Source organism: Erithacus rubecula (genome assembly GCF_903797595.1).
Source record: "Erithacus rubecula genome assembly, chromosome: 3".
Taxonomy (NCBI): domain Eukaryota; kingdom Metazoa; phylum Chordata; class Aves; order Passeriformes; family Muscicapidae; genus Erithacus; species Erithacus rubecula.
The window spans coordinates 41,307,379-41,321,981 of record NC_136689.1 but is presented as its reverse complement, the minus strand read 5'-3'; the positions used below and the strand labels follow the sequence as shown (position 1 = coordinate 41,321,981).

Here is a 14,603-nt window from a genome sequence, read left to right as displayed (position 1 = left end):
TTTTCTGTGAAATATCCTATGCTGTTAAATGTACCTTTCTAACTGAATAACTGGATGTCTTTTTTGTAAGGCTTTTCTTCCACCATAGGCTTCATAATTTAATCCTAAATTGAATAAAATATTATTCACAGTCAAATATGATCTGTATTTAATACCTGCTCAATTCTAAAATCCACTGTAAAAAATACAGGAAGGGCTGTGATACTGTGTAGCAATGTACTATTTTCAAAATGCTGTTTATTCTAGCAGCTGAACAGCTCTACTAACACTCAGTAGTGGAAATTTTAAAAACTCCATAAAACTCTGAGCATGCTCCCTCTAACCCTGCTCCAATAGGGCTCAACATGCCACAGGCATTCTGTGAGCAGTAGAAATTATGAGTCATGTTTGCAACATCCTTTGCCCAAGCAGATTCCTGGAATCTAGCAGGATAGGAATTCCTATGGTAGCTTTCCTTTCTGTGGGAACATTAGAATCTTTATTTTCTACATAACCACTTATTTTCTACACTGTTAATGTCTCTGAGAGATTTGGCTGAAGCTGGACAAGGATTTAAAAAGTAACCAGTGGCAGAGCAGACAGCATATCCACACTGATTTTCTTTCTGCAGGGAATTGAATTAGAAAGTGCTCATGATTGATCTACTTTGGAGTATCTACCACTGCTAGCAGAGACTGCAGCTTATAATTCACAAGTGGGGATGACATAGCTTGGGACGGCGGATTATCGACCCCAGCTGTCTGCCCAACACCCAGCACACAAAAGACTCTTCATGAGACAGCTGTGGAATCACTGCCTCTCGCTGAAACGGGCAAACAGTTTACACCAGCATTCTCTGAATGGGGTTCAGAGCATTCACAGAGTGTCCCAGCTAACCAGAAAAGTGGTGTTGCAATGAAGAGCGAGGGCTAATAACCTTCTGTGCCACCCCCAACGATGGCACCTCTTCTTGCAGACCCAGCTGTGAGTTGCAGCGGTGCCAGAATGTGATGCCACACACAGTTGTAAGAGACACGGCAAAAGGAGGGGGAACAGGAGGCCTTTCACATATGACAAAGAGCATCAAAGATGCCACAAGTGTAAATTTAACGCTCAGTTTTATAGTATTAATTATAAAATAGCTTGGATACTGTGCCATTGTGACATAGGAAGAAATACTGTTGGAATTTCTACTTAGACAGTATGATGGAGAGTCCTGAAGTACTTCATGGTGACATACCCTATTTTAGAGCAGATAATAATCCATAAAAACAAACATTTTCCTCAGATGACCGACTGTAGGAATCATGTTTATATAAATTCAATATATGTGACAGTATCAAACAAGGCACAAAATAGTTTTATGTCTGAATGTTTTGTCATGAGCAAACTAAGCCAGACATCCACACGGGTATTATTCACTGGGACAAAATTTTTAGTTAACCCTCATGTAAAAAACGCGACTTTGAGTGACAGACTGAGGTATACAGGGCTTTCCTGTATCACCTGTGAACCAACGAGATTTTCGTCCCCATACGTCCACCTAGCCGGAGAGCAGAGGCTCGCAGCAAACAGCCCGGGCTGGAAGCCGGGAGCGCTGCCGAGGGGGGAAGCTCCTTCAGCCCCTGCCCCGCGGGAGCCGCCCCAGCCGCCGGACCCGGGCATCCGGGCGTTCCTGAGCCGCACGGCGGAGCGGCGGGAGGGCGCGGGAGGGGGCGGGAGGGCACCGCCGCTCCGCCACCCGGCCCGACCCTGCCCGCCGCAGCCACTGCTCTCCTCCACCTGCCGGGCTCCGGACACAGGGGTCGCTCGCCTTCTGCCAGCGGCGGTGCGGCTCCTGCCGCTGCCCCGGCGGGCGGGCGAGGGGACGGCGAGCTCTGCGTGTGTGTGTCCGTGTGTGGGGGAACGCTCCCTCCCCGAGGCGGGCGCGGCCGGCGGCACGCGGGGCTCACCTGGCGCTGTCCGCACCTTGCGGGCGGAGCGGCGCGGGAGGCGGGGCGAGCCGCCGGGCCCGGCCCGTTGCGCTGCCGCCGCCGGGGGCCGGTCTCCCGCTGGGCGCGCGGGGGAAGGCGAGGCGGCGGCCCCCGCCCGCCGTAACCGCTCCCCATCCCGCCCGCTGGTGCCGCCCCCAGCATGGCGACACGGTAGAGGAGCGGCTGCGCCGGGGCGACCGCCCTCTCCCGCCTCCTCGGCACGGGCACGGCGCGCCGCGGGCGAGAGAGCGGCCTCGGCGGCGCTGCTGCCGCCGGTGCCCGGCACAGGGCTCAGCGGCGGCGGACGAGGAGGAGGATGGCGGTGGCGGTCGCGGCGGCGGGCACGGCAGCAGCAGCAGCAGCGGCGGCGGGGCCGAGCGGCCGCGCGGCGGGAGCCAGCACCGTCCCGAGCAGCTCATGGTGGCGCCCCAGACCCGCCAGCAGCGGCCGCGCCGGGGCCGCCAGCTGAGCCGGATCCCGGCGGGCGGCTCTCCCTTCTCCACACCGACCCACCGAACCACCCGTCCCCCTCTCCCCACTCCCCGGCGCGACCCGCGCCTCGGATCGCCCCCGCCGGGGCCGGACTGCCAGCACCCCCGAGCGCCGCGGGGAAGGCGGCGGCGGCGGCGAAGGGCACCGGGCAGCGCCAGGCGGCGGCGGGACCATGGGCGCGAAGCAGAGCAGCCCCACCGCCGCCAATGGCCGCACCCGGGCGTACTCGGGCGGGGACCTGCCTTCCTCGAGCAGCAGCAGCAGCGGCGGCGCTAACGGGACCGGCGGGCGCTCGGCCGGCGGCGGCGGGCGCTACGCGCACCTGGCGGCCGCGCCTCACGCTGCTGCCGGCGGCGCGGCGGCCGCGGCGGCCGGAGGAGCGACGGCGGCGGCCAGTGCCGCGGGCTCGGCGCCCCGGAGCAGATCCCTGGGGGGCGCCACGGCCTCCGGGGCCCGGGCGGCGCAGTCCGCCTTCAACATCCCCCACAGCAGCGGCCCCTACGGCTCGCAGGACTCGGTCAGCAGCACCCCGGAGGAGGGCGGCCGGGAGCGGCCCGCGGGGGGCGGCGGCGGCTCCGGCTCCTCCGGCGGGCCCCGGCTGGTGATCGGCTCGCTGCCCGCGCACCTCTCGCCGCACCTGTTCGGAGGTAAGGGGCGCTGGCGGGGCGGGAGGGTTTCGCTGCCTCTCCCGGGGGTGCGGGCGGTGGGATGGGGTGGGGGGGAGGGTCTTTCCCCGGCTCCGAGGTGGGACGGGTAATGAATCATCGCTGCGGGGAGAGCTGCGGCTGCTCCAGGCTGGCGTCCGGGTTTGGAGACGGGGCTCTCGGCCGGCGTCTCCTATTGTCTGTAAAGGGAGGTTAAAAATGAAACGAGCCCGGCGGCGGGGAGGAAGCGGAGCCTCTCCGGCCGGCGACTTTAGACTCTAATAGCTGTAATCAGTGCCTGTGTAAATACTCTTGCCTACTACTTACATAATTAGAATTTAATTGGATCATGTGTCTCCGCCGTTTATTCTAAAATCGGCCCAAACCCCTCTTTAGTCACTGATTAATGTGTGGCTGATGCTTGTTCCTCTCTCTAAGTTCTCGGGATCTCTGTTCAGACAGTCGGTAGAGAAAAGCAGAAGTTGAAGTAAGTTTCTTTGTTAAGGCACAGTGTGAGAGGCGGGCAGAGCCGGACAGCATCCGAGCACGGGCTGGCAGCTCCGGTACCGTGCCCTGAGGATGGGCAATGTGCTCCTCAGGCAGGAGGAGCGCTCGGCTAAACTGAAATAACCAGGAAGCTGTGGCCCTTCGAGAAGCACATTAAACGTGGAGCACGTTGTAGCTTTTTTTTTTTTTTTTTTTTTTTTTTTTTTAATCAGTCTTGCGTTACCGAGATTAATTGGGCTGGATAGGACGAGCGTTTTACTGCCTGCATTCTTTTACCTTGAAGTTGAAAATCATCTTGTCTGTTGGCAGCTGCGTTCAAAGTTGCTGACTCCTTTAAGCACTGCTCTTTCTAGAGACTGTTCATATAGGTCAAACAGTGCACAAGTTTTATTTTTAATGGGTGTATTCTTCAACTGATATTTTTACTACATACATATGTATTTATATAAATAAAGATAAATATATATGAACCTATATAAACTTAATACCTAAAAGCTTTTTTTTTTTTTTAATGGGGGAAAAAAGAGGCTAGTGTAAAATTTCTATGCTTTCTGTATTCTTACTAATCCATTTGTGAATGCTATTTGTAGCAGGTTGGCTTTCCTGTTGTCTGTATTTTACCCAGCTTTATCCAAAGCAGAGCTGTGTGCAGCCTGACCCTCGCAGGGTACACGAGGTTTCTGTCACATGGCCTGCCGCCTCTGGCATGGTGACCTCAAGACAGCATAGCTGTTACTTCCTATGTCTGAAACTGCCTCGTCCCGGTGGTTTAACATTAACAGAAAGCTGTCAAACCCTATACTAATAAAATAATATTTTCCTCTAAGAAAGAAAACGTAAGTATTTTCATAGTACCAAGCTGCTCGACAGGAGTGCTTTGTTGCAAGGATGCTCATTGCACCATCAGAGTACCTTGAGGGGGAAGAAGGTGCGTGTGTTTCTTCTAGTGATGAGAGGATGGGATATCATGGAGTATTGTACAGCTTGTGCTAAGCACAAGGGAATCACTGGAATGTTGTACCCAGTTTCTCTCAAAGGTGAAACTTTTTTTTCCCCTTCCTTGATTAAACACTTTACTGTAACTTGCTTGGTGCCAGGAGGGAGTGGATTAAATGTAAACTAAGTGATGAGGATTAATAACCTGTATACAGGAAGCTATGTTCAGATGCAGGAAGGTCTCTTCAGAATAATTCTGAATTTGATCTTACTTTTCTATACCATGTAATAATTTTTCAATTGCTTTACTACACTGTATTTTGTTCTTGGTGTGGTGTAAAGCTTGTTGCTTTTACCAGTGCAGGAGAAATGCTAGGAGGGGTACAGTGTCTTCATCTACTCACTAATAAAAAATAAGGGCTGCCATGTGTTAGGAGTATAACTGGCAAGTTCAAGATACAGTAAGATTTTTAGTAAAGAAGCAAATAGATTAATGACTATCTTGTGACCACATAAAGACAGTGTATCTTGGTGAGATGAATAACTGCTTCATTATAATACTGCAACACCTGTGAAGAAGGCCTCACTTGAAGCATTATTCTTTATTTCAATTTAAATATTTTGTGATGTTAATGATGCCTTACTCCACATCCCACTCAGTGTTGTCATCCTTTTCTAGTTGCATGCTTTGTGTTTTCTTGATTCCTTACAATAACTACATGCTTGGAAAAGGTAGCACAACCGGAGATCATACATTAATAGCATCAGCATTCTGAAAAATAACTTGAAGCATTTTTTTTGTCCTGATGGTAACTAGCTCAAGCTTGTCTAGGTGTGGTATCTGGCATTTATCTTGTGTTTCTTGAGCATGCCTGAAGTCCCCTCCCTTGTTTTGTAACTTGCAAATTAGCTGAATTATTTCTTTTTATCCTGAAAACTGCCAAAATTAATTGTGAGGATTAGCATAGCAATTCTGTGAAAATTAAAATAAAAAAGAACGAGAATACCTTCTGTAAGTTGAAGTGAATCTCCTGCTATTTATGTTTTTAGGCATACTGCTTGACTTCGTCAGTCAGTGACACGTGGGTGTTGCACTTGTTAAATTACTGTAATTAATTTGCCATTAGTGAATTACACTCCATTGTCACTTTTACTGAGCTGTTTTGCATGCTGAAGAAATGTATAAATATTAACCCTCTGATGTAACATGCTTAAATCTATACTAAGCTGGTTAGTGCACCATTTGAATGAGAGTATAAAAATTATGTTAATGTATTGGGAAGTATGTTCAGTTATTGCCTATGTTCCTTTTGTAGGAACTGTAGTACTAACAGCCCTTCCTGACTCTGAAGGGCTCGTGTTCCCATCTGACCTCAGGCTAAGGCACTTTTATGAGCAACATGTAGTAGAGTAAATACTGCTGTGTAGCTTTGTCTCATCTCAGGGGGAGTTCAGTTCACTCAATAACCAGGTCCTTGGTCTCACAAAAGAAAGAAATATATGTGTGTGTTTAACTTTGTGCTGTGAGCATGCCTGAAGTAGGCTTAGGGCGTTAAGTAGAGTGAGACCCAAATTCCATAAGAACTTACGGCACTCCCAGAGAGGCCAAACCTGTGCGTGACATTCAAGAGCTTTCTTGCAACACAGTGCCAAGTTCCAGCTTCCTTTAAGGTGATAACACTTATCGGGAATTTTTGACTAGTAGTTTCCCTGCTCTGTTCCTCAGTGAATGGGACTTCCCCTCTCCTCCAGCCCCAAAGTAAATATTCTTACCTTCTGTTATGTGTAGAAGAGTTGGCCCTGAGGACCATGGGGCCAGATTCACATTAGTTTTTCTACGGTGTTTTTAGAGATTACATACTTGTCAGCGTTGCAGCAAAGCTACCACTGTAATTGCAATATAGTTTGTTTTTGTCAGTGATGCAATTGGTTCAACTAAAAATGGACTTTTGGGATGTTTTTTGCATTGGGTAATTGCTGATGTGTTACTTCCATCACTTAAAGTGTTGACAGCTCCTCAGAACCCTCTTCATGTTTATGTTCCTGTTTCTGGGTGGTCATAACTGGGAGAATTCTTGGCAAAAATACCTAGTATAAGTATCCTTCTGGTGTTCTAATTTGGGAATGTTGTTATAAGACAATAACGCCATTAAACTCTTCTTTGTTTTGTTTTGTAATTAAGAGTCTCTTAGGGAGTCTCTCAGAGAGCTGAAGATAGCAGAAACTCAAACATACTGAAGTTTTAAAATTTTCACATCAGTTGTTCTTTTAAGATGATTGAGCAGAGACTGTACAGGTTATTTTACAGAATTTCAGTTTGTGTTGTATATGGTCATACAGAATTTTATATGATGTTTTTACAGGTATATTTTTAAATATATAGTCTTGCAGATACAGCTGTTAAAGCTGCATGCTTCTGTCAAGATTGGGAGTAATGATTTGGAGATTAAGTTGCATCTGTTCAACTTTATTAGGAGAAGGAAGTTTGTTACATTCTTCTTAAGCCAAATAATGATCAGACTTCTTTCATTAAGTACTTTACAGGGCAAAATTTATCACCAGCTGCTGAATATACATACACAGGATGGGTAGACCCTTGTAGGTATATTATAGTGGCATCTGTTTGTAATAATAATAGAAGTAATGAATGAATTCTTCATTCTATAAAAGAAAGTTTATGAAAGCCTCAGGTTATAACCTGAATTCCTAGCTGGATTGTGGGAAAGCAGATAACGTAGAAGAATGATGTGAATTCTCAGAAGAGGTTTTTATGTCCCTCAAACTGCCTAGAAGGCCACATCTTGTTTTGTTTCCCATCAGATCTGTTCAGTTATATTACATATTTGGATGTATTTTTGAGGTTCAAATGTTTTTTGGTCACTTCCTTGTCCTTCTCTTCCAGTATGACACAAATACTGTTGCTTTGAGAAATTGTGAAACTCTGAAACACTTCAGACTTAATGCTGCTCCCATTTTGCCAGCCAAAGGGGCACTCTGAGGTGTTTGCCCCCTTAATTGGAAGAAAGGTTGGGAAGTGTGCCTTGCAACAGGACTGTTGGGCTGGTGGGGACAAGGGAGATAGATATGTTCAGTTATATCAATGAGTTGACTCCAAAGAGAGAGAGAAGTCACTTTTGCAGTCTCTGAAGATATGGGGGTTTTGTAAATACGTTAGCATCTCCTTTGCCAAAATACAGATTGAGAAATGCATTGTGCTAGGAGAGCAGTCCAAGGATAAGTCTATTGATAATGAGCTCTAGAAGGTCTGTTCTGGCTGGTGAGTTTGAGCAATCCAGTCCCTTTGCAGGGTCCCACTGTTCTGGTGTTTAGTTGGGGATGCTCTGTTCCTGCATACATTCAGTGGGCAATGTACAGTTCCTCATTTGGTAGCAAAGGTGTAAACCCTCCTGAGGAGGGAATAAGAAAAAGTAGCAAAAAGTTCACACCACCAGCCACCTGCTCCAGCTCAGTCAAGAGAGTGCTTATAGTCTCAAATGTTAAGTGTTTGGACAAAGTGAGTTAAGAGAAGAACTATTTGTCTTTGGGTGGTGCTCATGAAGTCCCTGGGAGTCATCTTCCATTTTCTTCAGTTGGAGACCAGTCTCTGTGGTGATGAATAGCTTGGGGCAGTGTAGTAAATACTGAGGTGAGTGATAGGGGATCTTTGAAAAGCTTCTTTTTTTTTGAAGCCTTTTTTCTTTTTTTCCCCTCTTGCTGCTTGGTAAATAGAAGGGTTTAGGAGAAGCCAAATAATAAAAAATGGCAGCACTGCCATTTGCAGGAGAAATGTAAATAGTTAACCGTCTGAAGAAGAGGAAACAGCCTAATTGTAATGGCATATACAAATATTTCTTTTGGCTACCAAGGTAGTGATAGTACCTGACTGAATCTTTGCAGTGCCAGTTCAAAGGCCTTCCTCTTATTTAATGTCTTCTGAATGCCTATGCAACCCTGATATTCTGACAGTGTCTCTCCTCATGTTCTGTCATATAATTGCAGACTAGTCTCCAACAGTCTCCCAAGTAATTTCTTTGTCTCATAAAGAAAGCCTTTTGTCACTGCTAGAAATTAAAAACTATTTTTAAAACACGTTGCCTGTTCATCTGTTTGGGTAAGTTCTCCCCGGTTCTTGCCAGCTGCTCATGGAAAACTTCATCATGCAAATCTTCTTGAATTGCTCTCTTAGCCTTGCAGGAAACTTTAAAGTTTTGAATAACATGAAAGTTTTAGGGTAGGTTTTCCTTGCTATTTGCATGCAAGGAATTTTATTTTATTTTCAAGATTTTTGTACAGTGTGTCTACTGCCCATGAATGCCTTAATTAGTTTCAGGAGAAGTGTATGGTCATTTTGACAGATTGTGCTCATTTACTCTGGTAATGAAGCATGTTGTTCTTGCAGATGTTTAACCTGTGAAAAGAAAGTGAGAAATCCTTGAGTGCTCCAAGTTTCTGTTTTGGAGCATCTTTTCAATCAAAAGAAAACAATTTGTATAAAACCACAGCTTCTTGAGTAAAACCAGAATTGCATATCTTAAGCATCTAGGAGAGTGTTTTTTGTTTACTACTATCTGGATAGATATTCCCTAGACAAGTGCCTATGTTCCCAAGACCACCTTTCCTTTGTAGATGATCATTGTGACTTTCATGAGGATATCTCAGTGTGCATTCAGAGGTTTTTGACCTCTGTTGTTGGTAGTCTTCAAAATTCCTGGTGCTTACAAAAATGGGAGGGTAAACTATAGAATGAATGAGACTGGTTCTGCCTTTCACTCAGGACATGCTTCTATTTTCTGCATGGAAATTGAATAGTATTGACCTGGAGAGATCAGGAAGCACGTAGGAAAGTCTCACAGGGCTCAAGGTGTCTGCCTGCCAAGCAGAATTCCAAGTGTTGTGTGGGATTTGACTCTATCACTCTTGGTTGTCTTGTCAGGAGCTGACCTAACTGGGTGTTTCCTTGCTAGTCTGCTCTGTCTCAGAACCAGACCACCACAGCCTGTGCACAGTCCCCAAAGGGTGGGTGTGCTGCATACCATTGGGGATATTTTTAGTAGATTCTGTTTGCTGACTGACTTAGTGTGCTATAAATACAGAGTTCTCATCTGGCATGCACTTTGCGTGTCTTCTAGTAACTTATAATAAATTCACCTAAGAAGAATGGTGAGGAGAAGCAAGCTGTTACGATTTGTTTGGCTTTCCATACAAAGTGTCATTTATACAAAGCAATTATTTAGTAACATTCTAACTGTAAATGGCTTTTAAAACTAGTGGTATTCCAAAACACTTCCTAGTTGGGCTCCCATAATTAGTCCTTATGTCAGATTGATTTATACTGCATTTTCACTACGGTTTTAAAAATTGAAGGTGGAGTTTTTAGATATGGGAGGTTACTTGAGCATCTGGAATACTGTCAATACTAGTAAATTACAGTATTTTTATACCAACACTAGCATATTTCATAAAGGTTATTCTCTGGTAAAGAATGAAGCTTAGTTATGACTCTACTGGAATTTATTTTCCCTAAAGTGTAGGTATATATGCAATTTCTTGAGTTGAAATATAATTTAGGCACTTACAGGACTCAATGCAGAAAGGGGAGGATCCCATGTCTTATTAAAATAAAGGTGCATTTTGAGGTCTTTGAGTGTTGAATTTGACAGAAAATGGAAGAATATATTCTTGCTGAATTGTACTGAGTGTAACCTAAATACATTGTTCTGTACTGCTAAAATAAAAACTGTCATAGCATGCACAGACATGAAGTTTTCTATGTACAGCAGAAGAAGAGACTGCTCAGAGATGTTTTCCACAGATTGCCTGAACACATAAGCAGTATTTTGAGAATCTTAATTTTTTTAATAACAAAATCTGGACTAATCTGATTATAGTCTTTTAGAAAACTTACAAACTAGATAGTTATCCTGTCAAGAGTCTTAGATAGTTCCCTGAAAATCATGTTATTTTGAATCCTGATTTCCTGCAGCTGTCAGAAGTTTTACTTACTGTAGAACCAAGATTATCGCTCCTTTATTCTTCAGTGTGAATGTGAATAAAAGTTCCAGTTTGGGAATAAAGAATTGTGCTTTTCTCAAGAAAATGAATGCTGTGGCTCTACCAAGAAAATTTCAGAGAATTAATGGTGGACAATCTCCAGAACGTAAAGAACAGTGACAGTAGAAAAATGTGGCTCTCTGTGGTCATTAACTGCTTTGCTTTCTTTGCTGTCCATTTTCTTCTGTTGTTGTTGTTGTCCTTTAGGAAGAATGAGTTTAAAATCACACACCTGTGTTCTGAGTATTGGAAGGCATAGTTTGCCTGCGAATGAGTGGATCAGGGCTCCTGTAATGTCTTATATTGGATAATCATGGTTCATCTTCAGAGCTGATGGTGATGAAGTTTTCTAAAAGATGGTATGACTGAATTCAGGTGTGAAGTGCCCAAATACAGGGTTACCTATGCAACTTTCCTTCTGATTTTTCAGTGTTGTGATTTTTTTCAAACTTCATTGTAAATTATAGCTGGTTTGAGTGTTCAAGCTTTTACAGTATTTTTTCACTCTTTTAGCCATCTGGATATAATTGTTAGAGGCAGTCTGATCAGTTTGGACAGATACTTTTTATATTTTTATATTGGGAGTATTGCTCAATGAATGACAAGTAGATTGGCTGCCTGAGTACAAAGCAGAGTAAAGATGACCTGATTTTTTGTTAAAGCTTTAGCAATCTATGAACAAATTGCAATTCCAAAATAATGAAGCATTATTGTAAAACAGTTTGTATGTTTTTAAAGTGCTCTGTACAGAAATAAGATACCTGGTCCACCCATGCAGTAATGCCATAAAGCTGTTGCTGGCTAAAGAGAAATGATCTGCTAAAACAGCACATGGATGAAAACAGCATGAAATTCCATATGGAAAAGGGCTGCACGCTATCAAAGAAACACTCTTTGAATATCTGATTCAGCTGTCCTAACATTTGCATTCTAGATCTCTAATATTAAGACAGCAAATGACAAGTGTACAGGCATTGGCTCACTTCTTAAGGACTGAAATACAATTAAAATTAATTGAGGAGTAATGCATGTTTGCTACAGCTCGACTGTTGGATTAGTTGATATCCCAGTGTGCTGTATCTGTGAATTTGTGTGTTGTGTAAGTGATAACCATATCAAAGGCACATGATACTGAACTTTTTCATAATCATGGATGTGGAAAAATGAAATGTTGAAAATACAATTGAAATAAAGTACAGTACTGAAATAGCTTCTGGTTTGGAGAAAATACAGATGCCATTGCTAGAATAATAAACTGTGTACCAAAATAAACTGGTTTTCATGCACTTGATAAGATCGAGATCCAGTGACAGCTTAAAACTAGGGAGTGGAGGAAATGTTCCTTGGAAATGTGGGATTAGTTTTGCTGCTAACAAAGGGATAAGGAAACTAATGCAAATAATGTGTTTTACATTGTGTGAGGGTGGGGAATGGATGACGTGTTCGACCCAGGTCATTTTCTTTGTGTCTCCGCTTGGCCGCTCCAGTCATAAAGCACATACTTGTGTTCAGCTGATGAAGTCAGAGGAAATGATGAACTGATGGAGCTGGAGGGCAATAGTTTCTCCTAGTGGGCTGGGCTGGTAGATGTGACTTCTCTAGAGGTGTGCAGGCAACCAACCTTTTACTTGTATTTAATGGTTGTACATTCTGCTTTAGAGCTTTGTTTAGAAGAAATGTTTAAAAGCATTGTAAGCTTGGATGATTACAATTATTTAATATGTTGGAGCAATCCATTAATTTGTGAAAAGTGATCTGGAATTAAGCTCTCTGAAGTGAGCTTAGACTGACAGCAATGTTGAGATTGGTCCTATCCACACAGATTTATGTGGTCATGGAATCTGAGGTCATGGGGTGATTTTCAAAAGCATTCTAATTTTTAAATTCTGGCCATTGTAGATTCTCTTTTAGGGATTGACTAGCCAGTAAACAAGTTGCAGAGAAAGGCTGCCATGTTACAACAAATACAAGGCAAGAAATACATAGCATTGATAAAACTATTCAGAGTTTAATTTTTGCCAGGAGTTGAAAGAAATAGCAAAAACTAATGTTTGTTATTCTAAAAGCAAGGACCACAACAAAAGTCCTTGAAATCTTTTGCTCTGATGCTTAAACAAACAAGTTTAAAGGGCAAATATATGCAAGTTTTAAAAAGAATTATTTAGCCAGTGGTCAAAACTAGAGCTTGCCAATACCCCTGTATTCTCTAAAGTGCTGCAAAATACTGATTATGAGATGCACCTCTAGGGACTCCTAGAGTTTTTTATCATTGCTCTATCTCAGATTTGTACTATCTCTGGGGTGTTAAGTAGCTATGTCCCATAGCAGCCTAAAACTTAGCTGTAGTGTGCAAACATTCTTTGAAATATGTTTAAAAACAGATGTTTGTATTCAACATGTTGCTGGCCCAGCACTATTCTCAAAGATGCAGAATTAAAATTAATGAAAAATGTAAGCACCCCAGGAAATGTTAACCTCAGAAGAAATCACCTGGCAAGGATGGCACATTTGTAAGCATGAGAGAAAGAAAGGCCTGTATGGAATGGTGGTGTTCATTGCATTCTTACTTAGAGGGAGTCAGGATGCAAGGATATGAGTACTGATACTGTTATTTTCTAATCTTTTAAAGCTCTGTGTCACTTATTGAGAACCTCTCCTTTTTTCTTCCTTTTCACTGCCCTGTTGCTGTTTTCTGTGTGGATGAGTCATCTTGCTTGCAACACCTTTATTAGTAACTGTAGTGCTACTGAAAACAAAAATAAATATGCAGAAATACTGACTTAGCTGGATTTTAAAAATACATTTAAAAAAAAGATCAGTGTTTGAGTTTGACTTGTTTCATTTTTTTTAAAAGACAATTTAGGGTATTATATGTAATTTGGATTTTTCAACTTTAATATCAAAGTTTTATCTAGCAATTTTGTTATCAGTAGTATTAATGGAGGAATAATACTAAAGAGAGACCTTCTGAAATAGATAATTGGTTCTGTATCAAAGAGAAGAGGCTATTTTGATTATTTATTTTAGGATATCTATTCATAGCTGTTTTCTTGAATTTCAAATTTTCTGTCTTGCATTTCCCCAAACTTGAAAATTGTGATGTAAATTTTGCTTTTTGTTAGCAGTGTTTTGAAGCACATATAAGTTAAAATGGATTAAACTTGCTCCTCAAAGGGCTAACCATGTAAATTGTCTGTACATTTAGCACAAGGCACTATAGCCTGGAATTTAAATGTCAACATATTAAATTCTAATCCTATTGGTTTTCTGTTTATGCCTTAAGGACTTATAAATTTACAGAATTACACACTTGTATTTGATTTCAGACGTGAAATTTCAGATAGAAATAGGAAAGGAAGAAAAGCCTCAAGATAGGACCTCATTTTTCTTTTCTTTTCCCTCCTGTAGTTTCTGTGTAACATACTAAGCCTTATGGTCCTTCAGGCAATGATGATAAATGTACTGGGTACAATGTTTTCAAGCTATTGGTACAGCTAAAACACTGTGAGGGTATCTTTACTCCAGTCAGTGAGTCTTGCTCGTGCAGAACTTTTTGTTTGCTCACAAATCTACCTTGAAGGGCATAATCCCATTTGTCAGGAATTGTCATCTGTAGCTGACAAGGATTTCTTTCTCTGCTGAAGGGGAATGAGCTCTTTCTGCAGTCTCAGTATTCATGATCTTAAATTGTTAGATTTGTAGCCCTCTGCAGAAACTCATAATTTGTAAGCAAATTTTAATGGTGCTTTCCTAACTCTAAAAGTCAGTGAATACTATGGCAACTCAACCCTCTGACTGAGGATTACAAATATCACCACAATTACTTGTACACAGAAAAGTAAATACAGAGGAAAGATACTTTGCCAGCTATTTCAGTCAGTTGTTGTTGTTGTTGTAAGCAATACTTAAATATTGCTTTTTCCTTTCTCACAGAGTGTTTTGGAAAATAATTCATCATTTAAAAAAAATTCATTATCATATTTAGGCTATTATGCATACAGTGACTTTTCTCCAAAAAATT

At 42.9% G+C, this 14,603-nt stretch overlaps 1 protein-coding gene across 1 annotated transcript in view; it reads left to right on the top strand.

The window, feature by feature from the left end:
* The first annotated feature begins 2,020 nt into the window (after positions 1 to 2,020).
* Positions 2,021 to 14,603, top strand: part of ZNRF2 (zinc and ring finger 2) — a 52,199-nt gene continuing 39,616 nt past the window's right edge. Inside the window, 2 exon segments of the mRNA XM_079299471.1 lie at positions 2,021 to 2,603; positions 2,605 to 3,091. Coding sequence (XP_079155597.1) covers positions 2,370 to 2,603; positions 2,605 to 3,091 — 721 coding nt within the window. The 5' untranslated portion in view covers positions 2,021 to 2,369.